Below are 25,451 nucleotides of genomic sequence, written 5' to 3' on the forward strand. Positions count from 1 at the left end.
CTTCTGTAATTAATATTACAAGCTCTAGTGTCAACAGTACAGATAATAATCTTACTTCATATTCCTCCTTGAAGCCATAGCTGTCAGATGTTTTCATTAGGTTGATGTGCTGAAGGAGATCGGCCACTCTGATGGCTGGGTGGAGCTGTCCTGTCTGATACGGAGACTCAGTTCCTTCACAGTGATACCGAGGAACATCTAGAAGCCTGCTGTTCTCGGCTGCAGAGCCAGTGTGGTTCTCATCTACAACAGGAGACAAAATAAGGTACGGTTAATTGATAATTCGCAAAATATCTTCCCTTCATTTTATTTTATCTTCATTAATATTTTAGTTTATGACCCCTATAATGGGTAACATAGATACCAAAACATGCAAACTCTTATTTGTACCTTGAAACTGCACATGTGGAAAGCTACTTGTGCTGATCTGTACAAACGCAACAAGCTTTCCCAATCGTCCCAAATCTGTACTAGTTTCTGCCTTACAAAAAGAAAACAGTGCATTTCCTCAAACCAAACCAAACATTTACCACTTTGTTTTCTCAGTTTATACTCACCTGTGATTGGAACTACATGTCAAAGCAGCAGGAAAAGAAAAGAGCAAAAAGGGCTAGTCAGACTGCAGGATAAGTGGATTTGTTAGCGAGACTAAAGGTTAGTTTAACAGTTTGGATTTGTTTATAAGGACTTTCCACGATGGATGAAATGGATACAGAGAATTTGTAGATGATGTCGTACAAAAAGGACCAAAAATTGCCACAAGATGCAGAAACTGAAAAACATGAGGAATATCTTAAAATGAATTGTGAGGTGGATGTTCACTGCAATGTCATTTAGTTCACAATAAACAACCACATTCACAGCAGATTAAAACATTTGTTGCATTCTGCTGTTCTAAACCTTTCAAACACACTGCAAATATATTTAAAGAAGTAAAAAATCTGTTTTTTAAATGTGGAATAAAATAACTAACTCAATCTCCAATAAGCAATCAAGAGCTATAGGAGTGCTTCCCAAAAATGTCTCTGTGGTGTAGTAGTTAACACCTTACATGCAAAAGATCCCTGGTTTGAGACTGGGAGGCAAGACAGACCCAGCCACGGAGGGTCACAAGCCTCCATAAGTAGGAAGGATGCCAAATAAAACAAGTGGATCCATCTGCTGTAGTGGGCAAAAGGGAGCAGCTGAAAATACACGTAAGTGATTCCCAAAGTGTGTTTTTCTGCCCACTTTGTGCACGTCAAGATGTGGGCCATATATGGTGAGAGGTTAAATTGAACTAATATTATAAGCCCGTGTGAGTTATTCATTAGTTTTTATTTATTGTTATTGTTTTTATTTGTTTATATGGCCTGTTTTTAATCAGGAATGTCCCCTTTATCTCATCAATGGTGGAGGAAAGGTTCAAATGGAGCAGTGACCAGCAGGTGGCAAAGCAAAGCTTTTAAGCTTGTACACTACAACCAAATCACCAGGTCGATATCACATCTTTGTAATGAGAAAAGAGGAAATGTTGTAAACTGATGAGAGTTGTTATAGAAGGTTTAGATTAGCATCAAAGATTTTCACACTGGGCTTTTTATACTCCAGGAATGGTTGTGGTATATTGCATAAATTTAGAGGTATAATTTACATGTGTGAGTACCGCCCCTCTGATTTAATTTTATTTGGATTTTGAAACTTGTACATTTTAGGAGGTAGTTCATTTGGAGGTTATAACTGGGGTTAAACAGTTGCAGAACTTCAAAGTGCGCTGTGGTTAAAATGTGACTTGACAGTTGTAATGTACAGACTGACAGGTTAAATAATGCAGTAGCTCAGGGTTGGAGCAGAAGCGGCTGATTTCATCTTCACCGCTGTTTATTAACTGACACTGTTTATTTCATCCAACGGATGCTTTTCTCTGCTCTGAGGACATGTTAGCTCATTACTGATTGTTAAAGGTTTGTTAAGCCCTCGTCACGGCAATTAACAGTAAACTTGACCCGACACCGCCTCTTAATTTGTTACTTCCTGCTAGTTCTTCTTCCTCTGTGAAGTGATTGGCCAAGACAGATTGTAACTGCAGCCTTCACTCCAAATTAGAGGCTATGGAACAGTTAATTAACACAGTTTGGTGGCACTGTGGTTTGTGAACCCCTTAAGGGTATTTCAGAACTCCACATCATGCTGCAGTGTCAACACTAGACTCAACTACAGATAAACACATTGCACTGCAACACTGAAGCTAGAGAAACATCCAACTAGCCAAAAGCTACATATTTCACGATTCAGACACTCAGAGCAGGGTTTCAGCACAAAACAAGTCCAGGGAATAACACAGATGGTAGATACTCAAGTAGACTTCTAGATCCATTGCACAGAAAAACTTCTGCCAGAGACAAGGCTGCAGGCACTAAGTTGTTCAGTGTTGTCACAGATTTAATCAGCAGTCATTTTGCTGTGGCAACATGACAAATTGTCTTCCTCCTTTTAAGCCTTCTTTTCTGTCATTTTTGGGAGACAAAATGGCACGGCTTAAAACAACTCAAAACTGTGGAAATAATGAGGTCTCTAAGGGAGAATGATGGCAATTACTGTGAATATCAATAACTCGCAGCAGGAAACAGAAACCATGGCTGGAATCGGGAATGACTGAACCAAAGGGAAAACGCAGGATGACAGATGAAGTGCTTAGCTGTTGGAGGTTTTTTTTACACCAGACATGTTCTACACAGAGAGTTGGCAGAAAAATATAAAAGATGAACATAAAGCTTTGCCAACTTCACATATTCTAATGTGTTATACCTCTTTAAATTTTCCTTGATTTGTTTTTGGTCTTTTTTTTTTTCGTCTTTTGAGTATTAAAAACCTAATGCTCCAGAAACATCCAGGAAAGCCATACTTTTGTCAAAGGTCACTATAACATACGTTTGACTATATCCAACAGCTCTAACTATAGACTTCAGTTATGGACACAAAACAGACGGGATAATACGTGCTAGGGTTACAATCGCAAGGTCTATTTGATGATGGTAGGTGATCACTAGAGGTGATACATGTGACATATCCAACACTAGAAGTCTCACCTAACACAGCAGTGGGAACCAGAGGATCGTTGGGCACTGCAGGAGGAAACACGGCCAGGAAACATATTAAAATTTCAGATTTACTAAAGCATAGATGAGGACAACTGAGACAAATCACAAATTCTGGCAAGACCTTACTATTTTCATCATTTTTTTTCTCATCGCTGTCATGTATGAGTTCTACATTTATGCTGTCCTGTTTTCACTGTGAGGTGTTGTGAATTGATTTACAGACAGAACCTTAACTAGCAATGATTTAGATATGACTTTGGTCCATCATTTAAGTCTTTTTCCAGGCAAAACAAAATGCAGGTTAGATCCTTGTTTGGCAAACAAATGACTAATAATTTTTCTGTTTATTGTTATAAAAGTGACAATTGAATAAAAAATACTTGATTGCTAAAATATTAACTAATTGCATTAATAATTGTTTGTTGCAGCTTCTGAACAAGAGCTTGGCTGTTGATAAAAATAACCCTGATCTTTGCAAAGATTCACCTCTAATTAGTGTGGACAGAAGATGGATAGGAAAACAGAATGTAAGATTTATGGCCATTTAATTAAGGGTTTTTTTGTTTGTAAAACCTTGATTTTATGAACCTACATCTGTTGTTGTAGTTGTGAGAGTCCATAAATGTCACAGCCATGGGGTCCTCGCCATGCAGAGTGCTCTGGTCGGCATAGCTGCGGTCCATAGCGTTCACCATGTGCGTCATTTCCTGCCGTGTTGTTCCAATGGCATCTTTACGTTTTTTTGCCAGCTTCCTGTTAGAGGGAGATAGACAGACAGTCAGGAATTGTGCAAAACAAATACACAAACATGAGGAAGCCTGAAGCCACAGCAAGAATGAGAGAATCTAGCAGCTGGATCCCTTTTTGGCTGGGGCTGCTGACTCAAGATGCAGAGTTTGAAACCAACAATAAGGAAATGGGAGAAGAGAAGAAAGGCAGGGAGAAAAAAAAGAGAAGAAGGAAAGAGAAGAGAACAAGCAAGGAAGGTAGAGGAGAGGCTTTTTTGTATATGGCAGCATTTAACAGGCTCAGCAAAAGGAGCAAAGGGAAAATACTGCAGCATCTAATTCAAACAAAGGAAGAAGATCTTTTTTTGTAGCTTACAGCTGTCAGATGAAAGCCTCTAAACTTTACCGTTCCCTCCATTTTTACTTGTATGAACCTATTTTACTAGGCCTATAATAATAGAAACTAATTATATATTTTTTCAAATTGTATGAATTCTTTGGTTTTCATCTGACAGCAAAGTTCAGGTGAATCCCACTAAAACAGAAGCAAGGATTGAGCTAGAATGCACAGAACCCTTAAGGAAAACCATTTACCAACCAACAGTTATCACCATGTAAATAGTAGAACTTGAACTAGTCGTGTCACAAATAGTCAGTGTGTAGTTATGAAGGGTGGGACACTGATTTTCAATCTCTTATGCAGCTTTACCAGCTGCTGTGAATTTTAGAATTAAATGGTATTGCTTTCACAATTTGAAAAAACAAACAAACAATCAGAGTAATGAGAAATTACTTTTTATCATCAGTCTGGTACCTGATTAAATAGATATCAAGATCAAATCATTTTCATATTTAATCTTTCGGTGTTTTCAACATACAAAGTTGCAGGGAAACACTTTTAAGGACTTAATATGTCGAGCATGACACATCATGCAGGAACATTATGTACCCAGAGCCGTAGATGCACATCAGTTAAGACAACAGCTCTTAGTTATTAAATTTCTGTGCGGTATACAAGAAAATCTCTACAGCTGAAACACAGAGAGCCTGTAGGCAGGGGCGATAACATCGTGTGCATTTTATTGGCTACCAATCAGTTTTTGATTGCTGTCAAACTGATGCAATGTACAGCTCTGACTGATAGAAAGCATGCTGTTTATTGTGCATATTTTACCTCTTGACCCCAACTTACACCATCTCCACCTCTGAGATCACACACACACACTCAGTAGAAACATAGATTGAACTATTGACCAAATGTATCTACTTGTGTGTGTGTGTGTTTGTCATAGAATTACAATATTTGCATACTATATAAACCACCACATGCTGAGTACTTTCTCAATATGTTGTATATATAAGAAGAAAGGAGAGTGAGAAAGAAAAAGAAAGGTGAAGCTGAGACCGGACCTAAAATGGATCTCTACTGAACTACTTTTTCTTTTTAACATTGTCATTATTTTCTGATATTCACACTTGAACTGCGAATTAATTTGAAGTTCTGTATGAATTCATAAAAATGCATGAATGTCTAATGAACACGCCTAATTACTAAAATTGCAAATGAATTCCAAGACACCAGGCAGAATGTCTTCACTGATGAGGAACACGTCCAACTTCTTAAGGTGCACTGGAATAAATGGATGGCTTAGACTAGCTATGTTAGGAAAAAAGGAGACACTGTAGAACCAAAATTTTGTTCCTGATAATGTGTTTTAATAGATGTAATATTAGAAAACTGCTACTTAATGGTAAACAGTAAAAAGCAGTAGGTTGTAGCAAGTTCAAAAAAATTCAGCAAAACAGTCGTCCTAGTTTAGAAAGAAATGTCTCATTAAACTACTCCACGGGAACGTTAAGGTACAGTCCTGCATTGATACTCAGCACATCTTGATTTTTAGTCTGGTGATTGTGAATAAAAAGAAGCAATGAGTGTAAATTAAAATATCTGAGGCAGTACAAATAATTGATTCATGATCCATCTTGGTCAGAGCCCATAATGGCCTGGGTAGAGAAAGACGTAAACCAAAAAAGAAGAAAAAACCATCATAAGAACAACCCACACAAAATCATAGACCACGTATCCCAAATAGGAAACCAACTAGTTCAGATCCACTGACGAGAGAGAGAGAGACACTGAACATGTGCAGCAGAGCTTTACCATGATACCTGTGACTTGATGGGCGGATGGATGATCACATGACTACATGCACACAAAGAGCTACAAGTCACAAGTGCAGCATTCTTTTTTCAAATAACACGCTCAGGCCTGTGCCGTCCCACTCTGGCCTGCTTGGGTCTGGTTTATGGCCAACTTTGGCCTTCTTAAGCCTGCTTCAGAGCAACTTTGGAGCATGTAGAGGACACCAGGGCTGAGATCAATTCACTCTCAGTTCAGTCCTTCAAATAAATTCTTGCACTCATTCATTGCTTGGACTTTTTAGACAGGAAATCATCAACATTCTCTTGGTAAAAACAAAAAAAAGAAAGACAATTTCGATATTTTGAAAATATCAAAATCATTTAAACAAGAAGGAATTAATTGAAATCCTGAACAGATTGACATGAAAGTGAACTGACCCCCTCCCTGGTGAGGCGTCAATGAGGATGACTTTGGCTGGTTGGTCAGAGCTGAAAATGTGTTTTGTCTTGAAAAAAGTATACTGCATCTTTAAAAATAACAACAACTAGCCACTAATAATTCGCCCAATAAGATAACAGCAGCTGGATGAGCTGGTTGTTGATTGGTTGTTTACTTACAGGTAATAAGAGTATGAATAGTAGGTCCTCCTGGGGTTGTGAGCCAATCAGAAAGCAAAGAGTGAGACACAAGGGAATATGCAAATTAGGACAAAACTGTCCTGTCTCAACCAGTAACAACAAAAACAGAAGAAAACACCCTTTGATTGCTAAAACTTGAGGGTCATGCAAGGGGTGCCATATTAGCTAAAGTACCCTATTTCTTACTAAGAAAAAAAAAGAACCAAAGGCTAACGCTAAATAAATAGTACAAAACAAGCTACGAAACTTGAATAACAACTCACCAATATCAACCTATCACCATGCAGCCTTTCTTTTCTCTTTTCTTTATTTTTTGTGCCATTTAAAAATATTCATGCAGTATTTTAAAACTTTACTTTTTACTCTAACCCAATGGCCCGATTAGAGATTTAACCCTAATCAGCCAATGATCTTTTTTTACACACTCCTACAAAACCCTCGGTGAAAACTAACACAAAGCTATCCAATCTGTAAAACCAGGCAGCTCGCTTCCTGTAAAGCAAGCATGATGTCACTGCAATGTCATCATGTCCCACTATTTTAAAGATGCAGTATTATTGTTCAAAGTCGTAAAGGTTTAATGACAATGAAGATTGATCTCCCCAGAAACCTTTATGGAAGAGAAAACTATTAAATTTTAAAAAAAAAAATCACAAAAATCTAGAGCACTAATGATGCATAACTCGTCAAACTTCCAGTAGAAATGTGTGTAAAAATACCAGAATGAACATGTCACTTTAAGTTGTTGCCACAAATTATTTGTGTGTGTTGTAAATGGGAAGTAAATGGGACCTCAGTGTGCTGTCTTTGTGTTGTGATTCAAGCTGCTAAAACATACAGGAGCTCTTGCACTCCTTGTATAAACAGCCTTATTTTATACTATCAAGCATATTTATGTGAAATGCATAACTTCACATTAAGCTTCAAAGCCCCAACAATACCACATACTAAATCCAATCCAATACTCAAGGGATGAAAAAAGTTAAATGAGTAACAGCAATCAAGCCACTGAGTGCACACAGTGTTTCAAATACTGTTAGATGTGACAAAAATAAACACCCCGCAAAACACAGTGGTAGTAGCTCCTGCAAAACACATTTCAAATGGACCATCTACCCTACACTTTAAGCTCAGCTCCTCTGATCATCACTTACAATTGCACTTTCACACTAAAGCTGCAGCATGGATGCTGGCTCGCATTAATTCATTACGCAAATTAGAAGAAAAATATGGAGGTCAGGAGCCACAAGAGCAAAGTTCTCTGATGATGAGAGATCATTACTGGCTGTGATTTAATGTCTGTAATTGTTTTTGATTTGCTGAGTGTAATTATGATTGGTTGTAACTGAGAGACTCTTCCTGGTTGCTCTCTTAAGGCTTGTGCCAAGATGCAGTCCTTCAATTTTTTCAGAGGAAAGCAAAATCTCCTGAGACGTTTTCTTAAATTGAGGATGAGTCATAATAACTAATAGGTAAGCCAAACGATTAATGTGAATAGTTTTACTGAATTTTCAGGGTCTCTGTTAGTGGAAATTAATTATTCTTAATTATTTCTAATTATTCTTTTTCAAGTGTGCACTCCCTCAACTATTGTAAGTAAAAAGTTAAAATCACAGAAAAAACTATTTTTTTTTAGGAATTGTTCATTATTACATGCATGCTGGCGCATTTACATAAATTATAAATGCAGATGCAAACACATACACATGAGCACACATTCTCCCAAAAGTAGTCAGACAAAATTTAGCCTAATGGAGCTTCACAGTGGATCCAAGACTAAGAAGGTTATATTAAAACGCTGTTTCTTCTCACTGCTTTTCCAACTTTCCAACACTGTTAACGAAATGGTAAAAATCACATTCAGGGATTCATTTATTTCATTAAGGTTCTGATTATCGTCATATTTTACTAGTTTTCAAAAATGTCTTGAGATTATACTATGACTGCAGCAATACTGATGTTGTTGTATACATACACATATGTTTTACTCGTAGTGAATGTGGAAAAGTGGGACTAAAACCATAATATTTCATAAACGCAAGGCAGCTATACATGCATATTCCATGAATACGTCTGTGCATTTTCTCTGTTTTTTCAACAAAATCTATCAGAGCTTTATTCTAACTTCTGTCTTCATCTACTGTAAAGATGTACCTATTGTAAAGCATGCTCAGGCTGTAACTGTCACTATCCACCACATAGTGGAGCTCTGCACCAAATTAACAATACAGGCCAAACTGCTACACCGACACGTCTCTGGTCTCTGATTCTTATCAGAGCTATTGTGCTGTACAAGTAAAAGGTTAGATATTGTATGAATCCGTTTACATTTCCCTTAAAATAACAGCACAACTATAAATGCACAAAACCATTTCAGCAAGCATCTTTTCTTCAGTCTGCTTCACCAAAATCTCCACCTTTGTGCAGAACAGACCTAAGCTTTGCTGCTTTTAAACTGACAAACATGATACTGTTTTGATGATTTTGATGAGTTCATTTAAGCGGTTATGATAAAGCAGATGCATAGTTTCATTTCTATTTACTTAAGATCTTTTGATTGACATTTTCTTTCACTCTACCTTTTCCTACTTTCACTTGAGAAAACAGCTGTAATGTGCAAGAACACAATACATTCAGCTCTGACATTTCTTGTACCAGATCATCAAAAACTAAGACAGCATATTTTAAACATAAAACATTTGGGGGGTTTTCACAAGCCTTTAGCCATTTGGTGGGAAATTAAACTTCAGGAAGCGATTGAACTGGTTCTGAGGGGAGATCAACATTTATGGTGGATGGATGGAAGATGGTGTTACTACAGCAAATACTGGACCAACACACAACAAGAGAATGAACTAAGAGCATATTTGTGTTTGTATGTGTGTGCATGCATGCAAGTTGGTGTGTGCATTCAATATTGGTCTTGTAAATATTTACCCTCTTTAATAATCTTCATTGAGCTGCTTTAGTGAGCATTGTTTGCAGTTGTCACTCACCTCTTCTTAACCAGCAGAATGGCTACCAGCACCAGCAGTATGAAAACGAGAACACCAGCACTAATTCCAGCAATTTTCACCACCCGATCCGTCTGCTTAGCAGGGTCAGGAATGACTTCTGGTTCCTCTGTGGCACCTAAGAAAGATGATGACAAAAGACATCAACAAGATGGGAACACAGTAACTACTAAAGGGAAAAAGCATTAAAATCACTGTCCAGTAAGAACACACTTGGGATTATTTGTGCACTCCTGGAAGTTTCAAGGAAAACTGAGTTTTCAAATTGTAGGAGAAAAAATAAATAAATAAGACCTCGAAATGTTGCAAAAAAAGGAAAATTTAAATTGCAAAGATATTTAAAGAGAGTTTTAGAGTTTACTGGACAGTAGAGGTTAAAAGTATGTTTATTTTTAACTGTTTATTAGCTAACCAGCTCCTGACCAGTTGATATTCTTCCTAGAGACCGGGGTACATATGTTTAAAAAAAAAAACAAAAATGTTGTGGTCAGGCTCACTAATATTCAAACTCTTTGGAGGTTTTTAGCAGATACACCTGTGGTATCACTTTGAAGCTCCTACATCGTGGGTGTCCATGCTGACCACCCAACCACCTGGTGGTGTGATGACAACACCCCATCAGCTTTTTAAGACTGAGGGGTAAAAAATAAAGAAGAGGGGAGAAAAGCGCCAACGACTCCTATGTTATGAGTTTCGATGTTGCATATTTTGCCCACCAGAGGACTCTTTTAAACCTCCCAGTTGGCAACACTGAACCCCGCAAACACAACAACCCACTGATCTGCACGGAGTTGGGCAGAGCATAAGATGAATAATCTACAACTTGGTCTAACAGCAAATCAAGATTATCTTAGTAACAACTTGCTATCTTAGTAAGGACATATAAATAACTATAATTCGGACTCTTGTGAAAAGCTCCTTTTTGTTTTCAAAACAGCATTCTGAAGAATTAACTAGCCAAATAACATGATCAACCATTTAAGATTTCCAAGAATATACAGCTTTTTCAAACCTAGTCACATCTCTAAACTTATTACTCTGTTGCACTGACTGTAAGGCATATTTAAAAAAGCCCACGTCGCCTCAGGCTAGGAAAGTATACCATCTAAGGAAATATGGTTGTTTTTCTCTTAGGCTGCCTTCACATCAGACAAAATCTAGGTGATTAATTACTAAGGTTCAATTATCCCTGTACTAAAGTTCAGGCAAATATCAAGCATCTAAATATGCCTTGTAAAGAAAAGTTAAACAGCTGCTAGCACAAATGCCATGGCAACTGTCATTCGAACTGTAAATATAATCAAATATTTCATTTTGGGGGTAATCTGGGTCGCAGATTTAAGTACTTAAATCAACAGAAATTTCTTCATTAATATGGTTGCTATGTAATAATGAAACAAAGAGATTGCTTCTACAGCTTGAACTGTATTTCAACATTTTCAGAGCAGGTGTTTTAAAATTGATTCAAGACCAAAAAAAAGGCTATAAAAAGAGATGCATTTCTTGTTGAACTTAAAAATACAATCCTGTAAAAAAAGCAGTGGTAGAGAATCAATGGAAGCTGACAATGTCTATCCCTGGCCTATACCAGCTTCTATAGCTGGGTCAACTGAGCTAAAAGCACTCACCTTACACAGACATCGGCTTCTCATTTATTTAGTCGCATTATACATGATGGCAAACGTACTACACCGAACTAAATCATCAATCAAATCTGACTCCCAGCAGCAATATTCAAACATTCAAAATAAACATCCCTATAAATGTACACTATAGTAATGAAAATAACCAACTGAATGTCTATGTGTCTTCTCTGCTGCCTCTTTGGCATCACGGTCTCTTTAGAAAATGCTTTTAAAATGCAATTTAACTGTAGCTGTCCAATGTTTCTGCACCAATGTCACCATATATTGCTTGTAGCCGAACTCATTTCTGCTTCTGATGACTTCAGAGAATTGACTGAACTCCCTGATTTCGTCTGTTTTGGAAAATAATTCACCAGTGATGTTTCAAGCGGAGTGTAGGCTGCAGGGCTTAAATGCTGTTGATCATGGACAGAAAGTCGACAGAAAGACAGAGAGCATCTGTTTTCAGGCTCCCAAGCTCTACTTAGTTGATGTCATCAGAACAGTTCATACTGCAGCGTAAGAACATTATCATGTCTTATGATAATCCAAATAATCCAACTCAGTGACATATGCACAAAATTCAACATAATGCAATACATGCATCAAACAACAATCCACTTCCATTATCAACATAATAAAAATAACACACAAGAATAAAACATTTTTAGTAATGCCTTGACTTCCACAGCCCCACATCAGTCTTAGCACCAAACCAATTAATTCCTAATGCCACTCAACCTAAAGTAAATAGGGGTCTATTTTGAGGTTTATTTTCCTATTTGGTGCTTCAGTGAGTATTTACAGCATCGGGATGGTGTTTGTGTGATCAATCCAAAATAAAATACAGTACCCAAAGCAGTGAAGGATCATTGTTGCTCACTAATGTGATTTTAATCGTTTTTGAGCCTGGGCAGCAGAGCTCCATCACACAGAAAGACTAGAAGAGCCAAGGCCAACGCCCTCCCTCCATCACAATTATCAAAAAAAGCAATCCAGACCTGCACCAAAACGTAATGGATTCTTCCTTCATCTGTCATGTTTTATGAAATCTGGACTAGTAGTTTTTGTGTAATTTTGCTGACAGATGAACAAACAAACAGAAACAGCATACCTCTATCTCAGCTCTCTGTCCGGGCAGAGGGATGAGATAAATCAAGCTTTTACTATGCAGCCAATACTTACTAGGTTTATTTATGGTAAAAAGTAAAAATCAAGATATTTGAAAACAGAGAATGCTTAAACTGATTATGCAGAAAACTAAGTGTAAAGTTTTATGTTGTTTATATAGCTTAACCACATCTTGGCATAATGACATTATATTGTCTTTTTTTCTAATTTTGTGATTTTTCTTTTTTTTTGCACTTCTTTACCGGCAAATAAAGGGCACTGCTGAGTAGCTACAAAATCTGTTCATCATCTTAGTGCTGATGTACGAAGGCCAAACTTTATTTTAGATGACTTCCACATAGAACGTCTCATTTCATATAACTATCCAACCAAGAGACTATTAGAAGATCACACAGATAAAATATGTCCAAACAAGACACACCAAAACAACAACAATAATCCTTTAAGGGTTCTCAGCCTGACCTCATAATGTCTGCGGAAGCTCTTAATGTGTGTAAAAATGATTCAGGTCAGTACACTAACACTCACAACTTGCCTGCACACAGGCGCACAAAACGCCCTGCGGCAGGAATGACAATACACAATACCCCAAATGACCTACTATGACCACCATCACTTAATCCTCCCTCCCGGATGCATGGTTGAATGCACATAAACACACATGCAGAAAGACGGAGAGAGTAAAGAAGACACAGTGGTCTGACCTCTCGATCCATTAGTGTGTTGGTCTCTCTTATAATAAAAATCTGAAATCCCCTCTAAAGTCGTCCGGCTTCACTCAGACCTCCCTAGGCTAGAAAGACAGTGTCATTTTATTTTAGCAGCTTTTGGGCAGAGTGACCACCTGTTCAAGAAACTGCAACCACCAGCAATTCTTGAAGTATATGACCCTGCAGAGTTAGTGATTTCACACATTTTTGCCTATTTTAGTGTGCAAACGTCCCACCTATGAGACAACTTTCTCACCCTGTACTCTTTGACGTAAGGAGAACAAAAGTGAACTTGTATTATTTGTAGGGCTTTCTTGATGAAGACGCATTTTTTATTTTACTCCAAAGAAATCCAATTTTAATAAACCTGACACTTGGAAAAGCACCACACGCCACAGAATTTAAAGTCTGAGCTAGTTTGGAATGCCCTCTCTCAATGGGTCCACATATAAATACTTAATCAACTTAACTTAACCAGCAATGATGATTCATTCTATGATCATTAAGGCTGATTGTCCTCAAAATGATGTCACTTTTATTGAGTAGCTTTATGAGCTGTCTGCACTTGAAGGTCAAAGAAGAGAAGTTCAGAAAGGCATTACACTCCACCTTGCTTTCTTGCTACAATAATGCACATTGTGCAAGAAAAAGGACTTGATTCATGAACTGATTCTATTTCCAATCTTATTAGTTTTCCGCGATATCTGATGTAAACATTCTACTTATCACAAGCTTTCATACTGATATTAAAAAGTACACCAAAATAACAAAAACACTAGAATAATCTATGGAGATTAATGAAGCTTGTAATTGCTTGAGAGCATCACCTTAACTACACAATAATACTACTACTAAGTTTCTGCCATGCTTTAAGGAATTATGTTCTGCTTTAATCTTTAATAAAGCAATAAAAAGAAGATTAGTGAACTAATAATTATTTCCTCTTAAAATTGCTGTATCACTACATTTGTGTTGTCATAAAAACAAGAAAAAACTGGTGTGAAAAAATTATAGGGCAATTATAGTTTTAGCAAAAGTGGGAACATTTTGTATTCATTTAAATTTTCCACCTCCTTTTACCTTGTAGTTCTACATTACAAGTCGAATAAACACTGAAATGCCTGCGCAGTCATTTGAAGCTCAACTCTGCTGGTTACACAACAGTGTGAGGATGTCAGTTTCATTCAAAATATAATGTGTTTATCCTTATTCCTACTCCACACAGATAAACTCTGATCCATCAGCCGCATTTCTAAAAATCTTTCCTCAAAACAGTGTGTGTGCATTTTTGTGCACATGCGCTTATGTGTGTAGTGCCCGGGGATTAACTCCACACCGTTTAAAACCATCTGATAATCTATTAACATGGCAAAAACCTGGTAAAGACCTGACATTTAGACTCAGTGCGCACCAACACACATTTCTTTCAACGCCATGCACAAGCGCAATACTGTTTTCTGTAATGCTCTTAAACCAGAAACAATTTCCATTTGACAAACCTCCATGGGAATAAAGGGCAGACCAGAGGAAAAACACAATAATAAACTGATTAAGGCTGGAGTAAGCAAAATTTATTTGGTGTCATTGGACCAAAGAAATGCTTATAAACCTTTTAGCATATTGTGGGAAATAAATTCGTGCACCTCCCCTCCACTCCGATTTCACTCTTTATAAAGGCTGGCTTGTAACAAGAGACTTTGGCCATTCACAGCTGGTCCCTTTAGATCAGATCAGAGTAGTTTAAAAAACAAAAAAAACTATGCAATGGGAATAAGAGCTTCATTGGACTCATGTGAGTATTTTCAGCTGGGAAAGTGGGATTTTAATTCCATGTGAATTCCAAAGTCAGCAATGACTCACTTTAAAACAGAAGTGTAAGAAGTATGTGAATGGGCCCGTGCTTGTCTGGTGGGAGGAGGATAGAACAAAATAGCAGAGCTGCAAGAGCTGCGTTCCCCTTAGATTTATGCCAAACCCTTGAAGGGGACCTATTACACTCCAACACTTTACTCTTGGACTCTACTACACCAACATTACATTGTTCGAAATCCAAATATTCCACATTTCTCTAATGCTGGGACCTGGCATATCCCCTTAGTTCGTCTGTTCTTACACTGCAGTATGAACTATTCTGATGCGATGACATCAGCTAAGTAGAGCTGAAGCTCCTATTCCTTAAAGACCACCCTCTTTTTAGGCCAACTTTCTTCTGCCCAGGAGTTGCAGGATTTTTTTCTCTTTTTTTGACAAAATATTTTGGAAATATTTTTAGCATTGAAGCTGTTCCTAAGAGTTAAATTAAGATACTGTTAAGGTCAAATGGATTCTTACGTTTAGCTGCCAGCCTCAGACACTGTGTCTTTGTTTCCTGTGGAAAAAAAGACAGAAGGAAGAAACCTTAGTTCCACTAACACACTACAACACGAACCAGGCTCTAAGCGTTTAATATTAAATACTGTACATAATGAGTGTACAGAAGCTGTAACATAATGTAAGTCTATGAGTGCGCCTTTTTGAACCTCATTCAAAAAAATTAAATACACAGCCTACCCTCTCTGTGCTGCTGACAGCTTGAAGATAAATGTTGTAGTTCTTCCTTGGAGCCAGAGGTGGATTCCAGAAACCCTGAGGAAAAGAAAGAAGGATCAGTTCACACATGTCTACGATACATTTACAGATTTACAACAAGCAATTTTACTTTTACACTTGGCTGAGAAGGATATTGATATGTAAACATTCAAATTATGTAGCCTTTAATAAAAAGTATTGCATACAATTTCTATTAACTTTAAGTCGTATCGTTTTTAAAAATAAAACCCCCTACATAACAACAACTGCCTTCTAGTTCCAGTGAATGTGTTGTGCTGCCATTTACTTCTGTATTTCAGAATTTTTGATAAACACATCTTTTCAAGGCATTACATACATACGGTTTTGTTCAGATAAAAGACTTGCCTGATACGTCTTGTTGTCTCCCACAGTAAAGGGAAGTGGTTCAGGCAGGCTGCTGGGGGACAACTGGGCGGCATAATAATAAGGGGATCCACCGCTAGATGCACTGTGGTAAGAAACTGGGACCTGGAGAAGATGAAGATACGTCTATAAATGTAACTTCAATTAAATGTAAATAAAAAGAGGTATTTTAATAGCAGAGTCAACAAAGCCCATTAATGGAAATTTATTGTTATTTTTTATTCAACTTCAACCATTTACGCTTATAAGAAAAGCTGTAAAAGGGGCATGGGTTTTCAAACATACGTAAAAAGGATTAATAACCACCTGATAACAGTCAGACGAAGCCTGACGGCGTGTCCGCTGAGGATTCACTTCTTCCACCACAATCTGGTACGCACTGTAGACATAGAGACAATATGAGTACAGATGTAATTTTGGTTGTTATTATTTTACTAACACACACATGATTAGTGAAAAGCCGTTGACTGCTTTTGTCATGTGATCTATCCAGTTTAACAGATAACAGAAGTGCTGTACCTTATGGGTGCTCCCTTAGCCTGGGCAGGTTTGAGCAGGACAGTGATAGTTGTTGCAGTTTCATTCAGGAAGGCCTCTTGACCATCGTACTCGTCTATTGTCGGAGCTGAAAAGAGAATATGAGGCTGCATAAGTGTAGCTCTAACCTCTTGCAGTCTAAATGTGATATTAAAATTTTTTGAGTCAACAGCACATATTAAAATGTATTTTTTCCACCTGAAATATTAGTTGTCACATTGAGCGTGGTTGCAGGACCAAACCCTTTAGAGGTCGATGCTCGTATAGACAGCTGGTATGTGACACCTGGGTGGAGCTGAGAAAACATGTGATGGGAGGCGTTTGAAGGCAGTGACACTGTGAGCCCTGGTCGTTGCAGAGGCACCGAAGGGTCAAACGAATGCACGCCACTGTAGCTGATCTGAGTTGGAGTAGAGACAGAGAAACCATTTTTTTTTTTTTTTTTACATTTTTCCAAAGGATTGCTGTGTTAAGTTTGGCCTCTACAACAGCTGCTAATGATAGTACCTCATACTGTATAATGACTCCATTGGGTTCAGTTGGTTCCTTCCAGGAAAGACTTATTGTTTCTTCAGATGGAGTAGCTTTAAGTGACTGACTGGGAACTGGACCAGGAACTGTTAACACACATAAATTCATGCAGTTCTAATAAAATCAACAGTATAATGTTCTGCAAATGAGAAACCAACTGCTAAACAGAAATACACAGATTGAGAACAGGCAGCAGTGACATTCCCAACACATGCAGAAACGAGTTACAGATACTCAAAACACCCTTTGTACAAAACTCCATCCCTTATTGAAAAGTTTGCTTTATAAAAAAATACATAAAATGGATAAAAACGTTTGAAATGGGGAAAAGAATAAAAAAAAGGTGTGATATGTGATTCGTACCATCTTCATCGGTTTGTATGATGGTCTCATCACTCTCTTTCCGTCCCTCCGGATTAGTGAGAATCATTTTCAGGCTGACGTTGGTGTAGGGCGGCAGGTTCCCCACCAGGTGGCGTGGTGCTAAGAACAAAAATGGGGTCAACATAAACACACTGCAGAGTAAAATGTCATAACATTTGCAATGTATTTAGGATCAAAACCAATTTTTCTCACTCATTAATCTGCTGCTGATTTTATAATGGTCTATGTAATGTAAAATCAGAACTTAAAGTGTTTTTAAATGTATTGTTAGGTGTGAGTAATAGTGTGAGAGCTAAAGGCAGTTTACCACTTGTTTGCTTTCACTGTAAAGCCTCATATTTCAAACGAAGGAACAAGAGAGCTGTTGTCATCTGTCTTGAACCTAAATATGTAATTGATTATGTAAATATTGGCTATCACATTTCTGTCAGTCAGCTACTACATTTATTGACTAACGGATCAATAGCTGAGCAGGTCAAACTGAGTGTATGAGAGACATGACTTCAACCAATAATTAATTATTCGTTTTTCAGGGAATGATTCCAACTACTGTACCTACAACCTATGTCCATTCCAATATTCTTCAACATCAGTGCTTCTGATATTATGGCTGGCTTCAAAATGAAGTGGTTGTCAATACTAGTGTCAAGCTCACTGTGAATAAATGATCCACTCAAATTTGAAATCTCGCTGAAAGCAGACACCTTTTTATTATACTAAATTTCAGCACTTTTAGGGTTGTTACTTTATCAAGTCTTTTTGTACTTCTTTACCCATGTCACAATGAATAAAAAGCAATGTAACACTAGAAAACACCACGACTTCAAATCCTGCATCAATGTCAGTAGCACAGTACAGTAGCACCTTTAAGGTAGGAAGAAAAGTAAGTAGTACCTTTAGGGTCCATGTCCAAACAGTCAGCTTTGCTACGATCGTTGGCAGTCATGTAATGGTAACAGATGGTAACGTTAAAGGTGTGACAGCGGGTGATGTTGTAGCCCAGCGATTCCCAGTCCACTGCGATCAAACGCGACCTGGTCTCAGCAATCTTCAGCCTTTTAGGAGTTCGCATGGGTTCTACAAAATAAGAGAAGAAAGAAGATCTGTGATCTATACATGTTGATATAGATCTATATTTTTTCCAATACTGCAACACTCTAATTGCATCCAACATTTGAGGAAGCTTTTGAACTACTGCATTTCCATGAAGTAACTATGTTGCCAAAATGACCAAGAGGTCTTTGTCAACATTTTTCCTCACTGGACTTTACAAAAACCTATTTCTTCACCACCCTTGTCAATCAACTATTTCTCAAAAGCAATAGCTTCCATAAGGACACGTCGTTTTTTTCTGTCTTTTATGTGTATTCAGACTGTTATTGTCAATATAATCAACTTTCCCTCCTCGGTGCCCAGGGCTTTAATTACCTTAACTGGCTCATTTAGCTGGATCAATAATCCCACAGTGCCTAGACACACACACACACACACACACACACACACACACACACACACACACACACACACAGCCACAGAAGAGACTATAATCACAAGGCTGTGCTATTCCTCCTCTACATTCTGCATGCAAGAGTCCTGCCTGTGAGTCCACTGTATGCCAGGGAGTACATTTAAATACATATATTTCTACCTGCTTTCTGCTGCATTCACCTTAAAAGCCACTTCTTAAAAGCCACAAAACTTCTAGTTATCTCAGATACAGGAAATAGCATTCAAGCTATGTGGCTAGCAATCCACAAGATATTGCTTTCTTTTGGAAAACAGAAGAAAGGTAATATCTTTAAGCGCCACCAATTGCTGTCAAAGAGTTATTTCTCCTTCTAACTAGAGAAGATATCCATCAGTCAAGGCAGATTCCAGAGGATGTAACAGTCTATTGAAATGCCTCTGCCACTCTACCATCTTCCAGAGTAAAGCATGATAAATATTTTTGAACTGAAGCACAATATAGCTAGCAGCTTGGTGTATCCTCAGGCACATTGCCATAGATCTAAATCACTAATAATATGTCACTAATAATTTATTTATTACTAATAATTTATTATATAAATAGACTTTTAATCCTAATGGGTCAACCACTTGAGAAAGGCGGTGAAATACAGTACACTTCCATGTTGCAACACTCTTCAAGTATCTTATCCAAATGCTTGCTATTTTTGATTAATTTGGTAAATTCAGGGACTTTCTGTTCTGGATATTTTAATCAGTTTAAAAAGTTCTCGATGTTATAATCAAAATTATCTTTCTAATCAGGCTCAGTACTTCCAATACTTAAGAAATGCCTTGATTAACTCTGATATTGATTGGATGCATTGGTCTTTGACATCGCCAGAGTGAAATACATTACTGGGAAACAAAGACAAACTTAATGAAAAGCTTTGTTCTTCGTCAAAAATTGAATTCACGTTGATAAGCCTATCACCTGTTGATGTTTTATTCCTCTTTTATCCGGTCTAGCTGTAACCCACCTGATTCCTTATGTCCTCCCAGGATTTTTTAATAAAAACAGCTCACCTTAAATAGAGACGCACGTCTCTCCCCAACCCCTCCTTGTCTTGCTCTGTGTTTTTCCCTGGGTCTTCCTCTTTCAGAGGAGACTACACAAGGACACAAACTTGTCGCTTCTTCTGACAACCCATTATCTGCCTGTCACTCACACACACACACACATGCACGGAAGCTCACAGGCACCTACACACACACACACACACACCCACTCACACTTTAGATTGTGACTGAATCAAGATTAAATCTGGGCAGAGCATTTATAGGTGTGTTTGTGTGTGCGTGTGTATGTGTGTTCATCTCAGTAAAACTTCTCATAATAACAATTCATTGTCAAGGACAAACACACAACTCTTACATACACTCAACAACACAAAATGCAGTCATGCTAATGTTTGCGTAATCCTCTAAACATAAATATGTCACTAATAATGTGACAAACAGATGGACAGAAAATGAGGAATAGAAGAAGACACAGGGGAAGAAAGGCTGTGCAGGTAATTGTCTGCTGAGAAAATATTATTGCTGAACAGCGTGTGTGTTAATAGCTGAGGGGTCGGAGCATTTCATTTTTGCTTCAACCTGTTATTGGATGGTTGACATTTAAATAGAGCAAGACAGAGACCACTGGTTTCTCTGCCTGTCTCTCGCTTTGTTTCGCTGTCTTCCTCACTTGTCTCATTCTCTTCTCTGTGTCTCTCTCCCTGTTCAAATCAATAGTTGTGATCCTCACTATAAAACAAGCTATTATGACACACAGGTGCATACACACACGCTCACAGTTAGGGCAGTGTAATAAATTACATTGATTTCAGGGTCTCTTGATGCTAACACTGCTTCACAGTAAGACAGTCTTCCACGTGGAATTAAAACAAAATATATGACTGGCTGCCTGTCACACAAACACACATGCACACAGTGTCATATTTCCATCACTTCAGGGGGCATTACAGTCATTTCCTGGAGACTTGCCCTAACCTACCATCATAACCAGTTACCCAACCCTAACATTAGGCCCTATAATTTCAAGATTTATTATACTGGGACTTTGTGTCCCCAAATGGGAGGTGGTTCCCCACAATGTGAATGTGTAAACAAATTTATGTGTCTTTAACACCCACACGCACCATGACTTTTTTGAAAACCCATTACCCTATTGACTTATATTGTATTGCTGCTTATCTCTATTTATAGTGGAAGCAGGTAGGGAAAAGAAAGAGAGAAGGAATGAAAAAAGAAAGAAAGAATAGTGGCAGAACAGAGCAATATATGGACAAAAATGAAACAGGGTTTGAAGAAAGCGAGGAACAGATAAAGGTAGCAGAGAGAGAAAAGGGAAACGGAGACAAGAGACAGAAAGAGAGAAACAGAGGTGGAACGGGGAACGACGATAACTCGTCTGGAATACAGCCAGAGTCAAGCGGGACCAGGTCCAATGGCAAACCACAGAGGCTGCCTTGTCCCTTTCCCCCTCCTTTTGGTAGACAGACAAACGGCTGGATTCATGTTGGAACTAAAAGGCTTTGTTCTCTACAGATGCAGCTTTGAAAACAACAACAATACCAATAAACACTAACAATAACACCAACGACAGAAAGCTTCATATCAGCAGAATCCAGAGGTTGGAATTAAAAAATGGAAAACAAAAGCAAAGGAAATGAAACTAAATGAAACAGAACTATACTAAAGGCAACCAAACCATGTCCCTCAACATGAGGTATTAGGAAGAGCCAACAAACACAGCCATAAAACCATTGTGAGAGGAGATGAAGCTGAAGAAAAAGCAGAAGAAAAGAGGAGAGGAGGGGCTGGAAAAGAAAAGGTTGACAGGAGATGCAGCTAAATCCAAGTTAATCTGTCCAATTAGTTCCTGGTAATCCTTCCACTGTCATAAGTAAGACAAATGAAACTCCATCCATTTATTCTGTCTCTAACTCTAATTTCTCTCTGCATGTGTGCTTCTCTTTCTAGGCCACATTTAAGTACTTAAAAGGTTCAAATTTGCCCTCCAACATGTTTTCAATTTGCACTTGGAAGCTACATGGATTTTGAGAGGCTAATTATGAAAGCAGCAATTAAGTCCAAAAAACACTATCCATACAGTGCCGTGCGAGTTGTTTCAAATTATGAAGCTGAGAAAAATAAATGGAAATCCAGCTCGTGTCTGATGATTAAAAAGACATGCATGAGTTAAATCAAAAGCAATTCAAACATAAACGCGAAGCAAAGAGGGAGGAGTCCACAAATGTCTTTTAAAGGGTAAAGTTGGCTCTGTTCTTTATTCTTCTTATTACCCATAAAACTCAACATTACTAATACCAATAACACCTCTTAGTACTTTCAGCTTTTGGCTTTTAAACAGTTCGAACATTAGTGTGGTGTGGAATTGACTCAGATCAAACTACAAAGCACACGCTCGTGGAAATGAGGCCATCCAACTTGCAGGATTCATTAATAGGTGATTAGTTGGTTTTATACTTTTCACAGAAATGGTTTCACAGAAACAGCAACCAGAACCTCAGTGATGTAGTAGCTCCTCCGTCTCACGATCCATATGGGTCACAAATGTGACCTTGACATTCACCTTGTTTGGCTGCACTACAATCTGGCCAACACTCCAGGAGGAGTGCCCTTAAACTTGCACAGTTTAGGTGATCATAAAGGAGCAGTGATTCTGGTTAATTGCAGATGCACTGCACGAGCATGAGCACACGCTAAAAGTTTAATTTAATTCACCAGACCTGCTTATCAAGAGTGCAATCATATTAACTCATACAAAATAAAGATGATGACAGTACACTTTAAAAAGCAGTGTATTTTAAAGTGTCACATTATTGCAACAAAATGTCAAAAATGGAATAAAATCGCCTTTCATGCAGTGTTTTACCTCATATTTTCACTGTTTTGCCACAGCGCACAGAACATGTTGTATTTTTTTTTATGAATTTCATTAAATTAAATTTTAAAAATGTCTTCTGAGCATGTGATATTTTTGGTTTAGGAACTACAGAATCTCATGGCGGTTGCAAAGCACTTTGTACGCAACACAGCTGAAATCTATCCATGAAAAACTGACCCCTGCAAATAAGAGACCCTCTGTTAGATTAAAAAAAAAATCCCATTTGCCACACGAATGTGGACCCACACAGACAGAACATTACTATAAAACTGACATGCACAGCAAAACACGCTCTGTCGCTAAATCTGTTGGCTGCTCTTTCAAGAGACTGACACTTAAAAGTGTTGTACTGCTGGTGTGTGTGTCTGTGTGTGTGCATATTCACATATAAAAAGAAGTACATATGACATATTGTGTGTGATTCCCTGCAGCATCTGTGTTTGTGTGTCTGGAAATGTGTTTTGTGATTCTATTCTTCCATAAATCCAAGCGATGCTGAGCTTGTGCAACATATGAGAAATACTGTGACTCTCTTGAACTGCGTGTGTGCTCAAGCCTCAGCAACTACGATTTGTCTGTGTGTGTGTGTGTGTGTGTGTGTGTGTGTGTGTGTGTGTGTGTGTGTGTGTGTGTGTGTGTGTGTGTGTGTATCTAACCTCCCATGACCAAGAGGTTTTCAGCAGAAAATTCAGGATTTGGATTAAAAGCTACTTCATCACCTTCTTCTGTCACACACACACACACGCACGACACACACTCACTAACCCTTCACTTCAAGTTGATTATATTTCACCCTTCAGACAAGAGCAATACATCACCACAGAAGAAAAATCTAGAAGAGTTGGAGAAGAGAGACAGAGAGAGCGTGAGAAAGAAGCGGGAACAGAGGAGAAAAAAATGTAAACGGAAGAGATGAAAAGAGACATGAGGACAAAAGAAGAGAGGAAAGGAGGAGATGAAATCCTTCCTGTTATCATATCAATTGCTCAGCAGTGTGTGTGATGTCTGCTCAGTTTTTTATTAACTATATTGGTTTTTTAATTAAACTGTGTTTCGTGTGGTGGCACGCTTGGGCTGATGCCTGATGCTTGTGTGTGTGTGTGTGTGTGTGTGTGTGTGCATGTCTTCATCATATTGTATTAAACTAAATATTCAGTAAACTACAGGTGGTGGGATCAGACAAACCTAACCAAACAGAAAAAGCAAAGGAGTCATTACCATTTAAATAACATTCCTACCCCGTGCCTGTGTGTGTGCGCCTCACTCTAACAACAAACACAAACACACACAATCCAACTCCAAGGGTGTGTGCACATTTGCATGTGTGTGTGGATAATCTCAGTTACGCTGGAAACACAAAGGGAGAAGGTGGGGAGATTTAACTAAAAACATCAGCATATTATTCAAAATATAAGTAACGGTGCCAAATCATACACTGTATATAAAAGGTGCGACTGTGACCTCACATACTGATTTGTGGATGACCATTCATTTTCAATTCAATTCGATTTTATTTATATTGTGCCAAAGCACAACAGCAGTCACCTCGTGACACTTCATACGGTAAGGTAGACCCCCTACAATAATAGAGAGAACCCAAAAGATCAGATGTGATTGAAGCTAGACTGCAGTGGGAAAGAAAACCTGGCAGAACCAGGATCAGTTGGGGCAGCCATCTGCCAGGACAGGTTGGATCAGAAAGCGAGTCAGAAAATTATAACATAGATATTTTGAATGTCACCATTTTATTTTGTTTTTTTGAGTGATCTACGTAAGGACAGTGTGTGCTGGTACCGTTTGACTTGCCACACTAAATCATATTGTCTTTTTTACTCAAAAGTAGACTTTAATTTACAAAATTACACTATTTTGCATTAAGTAAGACCTGCAACTTGTAACAGAAAGCATAAACTAGTCATAAAAGACTATGGAATGAATTTATTTGACTGTATATTAGCGAGATGACTTTTGTGAAACCTCAATTTATACAGTGACAAAAGTAATATTTTGTTTTTGTGCAGAACCACATTACTTTCCTTTATAATTGTAACACAGGAATTTGACCTCCTCGCTGGCTTTGACACTGAAAGTACTTGCCTAACGTCTTTCTTAATATCAGATTCCACTCTATGGCTCTCATAAAAAGTATTTTTCATATCCCTGTTTCTTTCATTAAAGGAGCATTTCTAAATTGCCAGCTTTAGTTTCTCAGCTGAACTGGAGAAAATTGTTCATGCATTTATCTCAGCGCGCCTAGATTGCTGTAATGCTCTATATACTGGATAAATAATCTCTTACACACCTCCAAGCTATACAAAAAGCCATTGCCAGACTACTAACTCATTCTACTAGGTGAGATCAAATTACTTATTTTATACTTTCCACACTGGTTCCCAGTAGATTTTAGAATTCATTTTAAAATTCTTGTACATGGAACAAATGGACAAGCTGCAGATTTTTTATTTTTATTTTTTTATCTCAGTGTCTTATTAAACACACTTCTGCTCACAGTCTTTGGTAGCTAGTTGTTCCACA

The 25,451-nt window shown here is 37.9% G+C and overlaps 1 protein-coding gene across 1 annotated transcript in view; it reads right to left on the reverse strand.

Moving 5' to 3' along the window:
• ptprk (protein tyrosine phosphatase receptor type K) overlaps positions 1-25,451 on the reverse strand; it is a 104,275-nt gene that overhangs the window by 12,866 nt on the left and 65,958 nt on the right. The window contains 15 exon segments of the mRNA XM_040016918.1: positions 56-243; positions 558-569; positions 3,069-3,104; positions 3,673-3,833; positions 6,569-6,598; positions 9,586-9,721; positions 15,401-15,437; positions 15,620-15,694; positions 16,025-16,147; positions 16,349-16,421; positions 16,562-16,667; positions 16,778-16,979; positions 17,087-17,196; positions 17,474-17,593; positions 18,389-18,571. Of these exon segments, the coding sequence (XP_039872852.1) occupies positions 56-243; positions 558-569; positions 3,069-3,104; positions 3,673-3,833; positions 6,569-6,598; positions 9,586-9,721; positions 15,401-15,437; positions 15,620-15,694; positions 16,025-16,147; positions 16,349-16,421; positions 16,562-16,667; positions 16,778-16,979; positions 17,087-17,196; positions 17,474-17,593; positions 18,389-18,571 (1,592 nt within the window).

The sequence above is a fragment of the Simochromis diagramma genome, unplaced genomic scaffold (assembly GCF_900408965.1).
Source record: "Simochromis diagramma unplaced genomic scaffold, fSimDia1.1 OVJJ01000802.1, whole genome shotgun sequence".
NCBI lineage: Eukaryota > Metazoa > Chordata > Actinopteri > Cichliformes > Cichlidae > Simochromis > Simochromis diagramma.